This window comes from Lampetra fluviatilis, unplaced genomic scaffold, assembly GCF_964198595.1.
Source record: "Lampetra fluviatilis unplaced genomic scaffold, kcLamFluv1.1 SCAFFOLD_815, whole genome shotgun sequence".
NCBI classification, from domain to species: Eukaryota; Metazoa; Chordata; class Hyperoartia; order Petromyzontiformes; family Petromyzontidae; genus Lampetra; species Lampetra fluviatilis.
In genome coordinates, this window is record NW_027620902.1 from 40,001 (window position 1) to 45,212 (window position 5,212).

The window sequence follows — 5,212 nt, forward strand, 5'->3', positions numbered from 1 at the left end:
CACTCACTCACTCCACCCACTCACTCACTCACCCACCCACTCACTCACTCACCCACTCACTCACTCACCCACTCACTCACTCACCCACTCACTCACTCACTCACCCACTCACTCACTCACCCACTCACTCACTCACCCACTCACTCACTCACCCACTCACTCACCCACTCACCCACCCACTCACTCACCCACCCACTCACTCACTCACCCACTCACTCACTCACCCACCCACTCACTCACTCACCCACTCACTCACTCACCCACTCACTCACTCACCCACTCACTCACTCACTCACCCACTCACTCACTCACCCACTCACTCACTCACCCACTCACTCACTCACCCACTCACTCACCCACTCACCACCCACTCACTCACCCACTCACTCACTCACTCACCCACTCACTCACTCACCCACTCACTCACTCACCCACTCACTCACTCACCCACTCACTCACCCACTCACCCACCCACTCACTCACCCACTCACTCACTCACTCACCCACTCACCCACTCACCCACTTACTCACTCACCCACTCACTCACCCACTCACCCACCCACTCACTCACCCACTCACTCACTCACTCACCCACTCACCCACTCACCCACTTACTCACTCACCCACTCACTCACCCACTCACCCACCCACTCACTCACCCCACTCACTCACTCACCCACTCACCCACTCACCCACTTACTCACTCACCCACTCACTCACCCACTCACCCACCCACTCACTCACCCACTCACTCACTCACTCACCCACTCACCCACTCACCCACTTACTCACTCACCCACTCACTCACCCACTCACCCACCCACTCACTCACCCACTCACTCACTCACTCACCCACTCACCCACCCACCCACTCACACCACCCACTCACTCACCCACTCACTCACTCACTCACTCACCCACTCACTCACTCACCCACTCACCCACCCACTCACCCACTCACTCACTCACTCACTCACTCACCCACTCACCCACTCACCCACTCACTCACTCACCCACTCACCCACCCACTCACCCACTCACTCACTCACTCACTCACCCACTCACTCACTCACCCACTCACTCACTCACTCACCCACTCACTCACTCACTCACTCACCCACCCACTCACCACTCACTCACCCACTCACTCACTCACTCACTCACTCACTCACCCACTCACTCACTCACCCACTCACCCACCCACTCACCCACTCACTCACTCACTCACTCACTCACTCACCCACTCACACCCACTCACTCACTCACTCACTCACCCACTCACTCACTCACCCACTCACTCACTCACTCCCACTCACTCACTCACTCACCCACCCACTCACCCACTCACTCACCCCACTCACTCACTCACTCACCCACCTCACTCACTCACCCACTCACCCACCCACTCACCCACTCACTCACTCACTCACTCACTCACTCACCCACTCACCCACTCACTCACTCACTCACTCACCCACTCACACCACTCACCCACTCACTCACTCACTCACCCACTCACCCACTCACTCACTCACCCACTCACCCACTATGAGGTGTAACTCACCAGAACCAGCTCCAAGTGGCATCTACACACAACACAGATAACGACATCATCATCATCATCAGCAGCATCATCATCAGCATCATCAGCATCATCATCAGCATCAGCAGCATCATCATCATCATCAGCATCATCATCAGCATCATCATCAGCAGCAGCATCATCATCATCAGCATCATCAGCATCATCATCAGCATCATCAGCATCATCAGCATCATCAGCATCATCATCAGCATCATCAGCATCATCATCAGCAGCATCATCATAGTACACAGAAATTGCTGCTACTACTAGCAACTAACAGCACTTGCCCCTACAGCCCTGCTGGAGGCTACCTGGGGGATCTTTGTCTGTGTCTCTCTCCTCCGTCTCTGAGCGCGATCAACATCATCGACAATGTCTACACACCGCTGGGTACAGCACAACGCGACTGATGATGGTGGTGGTGGTGGTGATGGTGGTGATGGTGGTGATGATGGTGATGATGGTGATGGTGGTGGTGGTGGTGATGGTTGTGATGATGGTGATGGTGGTGGTGATGGTGATGGTGGTGATGGTGATGATGGTGATGATGGTTGTGATGATGGTGATGGTGGTGATGGTGGTGGTGATGGTGATGATGGTGATGGTGGTGGTGATGGTGATGATGGTGGTGATGGTGGTGGTAATGATGATGCTGATGATGGTGATGGTGGTGCTGATGATGATGGTGGTGATGGTGATGGTAATGATGATAATGTTGATGATGTTGATGATGATGATGTTGCTGATGATGATAATGATGGCAATGATGATAATGTTGATGATGTTGATGCTGATGCTGATGTTGATGATGATGTTGATGATGTTGATGCTGATGTTGATGATGTTGATGATGGCGGTGTTGATGATGTTGATGATGCTGATGTTGATGATGGTGATGATGATGATGTTGATAATGATGCTGATGATGTTGATGATGTTGATGATGCTGATGTTGATGATGGTGGTGTTGATGATGTTGATGATGTTGATGATGTTGATGATGGGATGTGTCTAACCACGTACCGGCATCCGCATAGCCGAGGAGGAGGAGGAGGAGACGAGGCAGCAGGCGACGATGGCGCTCGCCACGTGCAGAATGATGGCAGCCATTGATCAGCTACGGGGAGAGGGGGGCACGGGGAGAGGGGGGCACGGGGAGAGGGGGGCACGGGGAGAGGGGGGCACGGGGAGAGGGGGGCACGGGGGGAGGGGGGCACGGGGAGAGGGGGGCACGGGGAGAGGGGGGCACGGGGAGAGGGGGGCACGGGGAGAGGGGGGCACGGGGAGAGGGGGGCACGGGGAGAGGGGGGCACGGGGGGAGGGGGGCACGGGGAGAGGGGGGCACGGGGAGAGGGGGGCACGGGGAGAGGGGGGCACGGGGAGAGGGGGGCACGGGGGGAGGGGGGCACGGGGGGAGGGGGGGGCACGGGGAGAGGGGGGCACGGGGAGAGGGGGGCACGGGGAGAGGGGGGCACGGGGAGAGGGGGGCACGGGGAGAGGGGGGCACGGGGAGAGGGGGGCACGGGGAGAGGGGGGCACGGGGAGGGGGGCACGGGTAGCTGAGTCAATGGGGGGGGGGGGGGCAGCCTGGTCAGGCAGTCAGTCAGTCACTCAGTCAGTTACTCAGTTAGTCACTCAGTCAGTCGGTCACTCAGTTAGTCGGTCAGTCACTCAGTCACTCAGTCAGTCACTCAGTCAATCAGTCACTCAGTCAGTCAATCAGTCAGTCACTCAGTCACTCAGTCAGTCACTCAGTCAGTCAGTCACTCAGTCAATCAGTCACTCAGTCAGTCACTCAGTCAGTCACTCAGTCACTCAGTCAGTCACTCAGTCAGTCACTCAGTCACTCAGTCAGTCACTCAGTTAGTCAGTCAGTCAGTCACTCAGTCAGTCAGTCAGTTAGTCAGTTAGTCAGTCAGTCAGTTAGTCAGTAGGTCACTCACTCACTCAGTCAGTCAGTCAGTTAGTCAGTCAGTCAGTCAGTCAGTCACTCAGTCAGTCAGTCACTCAGTCAGTTACTCACTCACTCAGTCAGTCAGTCACTCACTCAGTCAGTCACTCACTCATTCAGTCACTCAGTCAGTCACTCAGTCAGTCACTCACTTACCTCCTCACACACTCACCACTCACTCACCTACTCACACAATCACCTACTCACTCACTCACCTACTCACACACTCACACACTCACTCACCTACTCACACAATCACCTACTCACTCACTCACCTACTCACACACTCACACACTCACTCACCTACTCACTCATTCACCTACTCACACACTCACTCACCCACTCACTCACACACTCACTCACACACTCACTCACTTACCTACTCACACACTCACTCACACACTCACTCACCTACCCACTCACTCACCTACTCACTCACTCACACACTCACTCACTTTATCACTCACCCACTCACTCACTCACCCACTCACACACTCACCTACTCACTCACTCACACACTCACTCACTCACCTACTCACTCACTCACCTACCCACTCACTCACCTACTCACTCACTCACACACTCACTCACTTTATCACTCACCCACTCACTCACTCACCCACTCACACACTCACCTACTCACTCACTCACACACTCACTCACTCACCTACTCACACACTCACACACTCACTCACCTACTCACTCACTCACCTACTCACTCACTTACCTACTCACACACTCACCTACTCACTCACTCACCTACTCACTCACTCACCTACTCACTCACTCACCTACTCACTCACTCACCTACTCACACACTCGCTCACCTACTCACTCACTCACCTACTCACACACTCACCTACTCACTCACTCACCTACTCACTCACTCACCTACTCACTCACTCACCTACTCACTCACTCACCTACTCACACACTCACCTACTCACACACTCACACACTCACTCACCTACTCACTCACTCACCTACTCACACACTCACCTACTCACTCACTCACCTACTCACTCACTCACCTACTCACTCACTCACCTACTCACTCACTCACCTACTCACACACTCGCTCACCTACTCACACACTCACCTACTCACTCACTCACCTACTCACTCACTCACCTACTCACACACTCACTCACCTACCCACTCACTCACCTACTCACACACTCACTCACACACTCACTCACTTACCTACTCACACACTCACTCACCCACTCACTCACACACTCACTCACACACTCACTCACTTACCTACTCACACACTCACACACTCACTCACCTACTCACACACTCACCTACTCACACACTCACACACTCAAACACTTACCTACTCACACACTCACACACTCACCTACTCAATCACTCACACACTCACCTACCCACTCACTCACCGACTCACTCACACACACACCTACTCACTCACTCACTCACACACTCACTCATTCATTCACTCACTCACACACTCACTCACACACTCACTCACACACTCACTCACACACTCACTCACACACACACCTACTCTCTCACTCACTCACACACTCACTCAGTCACCTACTCACACACTCACTCACACACTCACTCACTCACACACTCACTCACTCACACACTCACTCACTCACTCACCTACTCACTCACTCATACACTCACTCACCTACTCACACACT

At 54.2% G+C, this 5,212-nt stretch overlaps 1 protein-coding gene across 2 annotated transcripts in view; it reads right to left on the reverse strand.

The window, feature by feature from the left end:
- Positions 1-2,706, reverse strand: part of LOC144954519 (putative endochitinase) — a 12,746-nt gene extending 10,040 nt beyond the window's left edge. The window contains exons 1-2 of one of the 2 annotated variants that reach the window (XM_078884991.1): positions 2,609-2,706; positions 1,565-1,586 (exon numbers count right to left, since the gene is read on the reverse strand). In XM_078884991.1, coding sequence (XP_078741117.1) covers positions 1,565-1,586; positions 2,609-2,695 — 109 coding nt within the window. In that variant the 5' untranslated portion in view covers positions 2,696-2,706. The remainder of the gene's footprint in view (positions 1-1,564; positions 1,587-2,608) is intronic. The other variant, XM_078884990.1, reaches the window with a different exon arrangement.
- Positions 2,707-5,212: the final 2,506 nt, after the last annotated feature.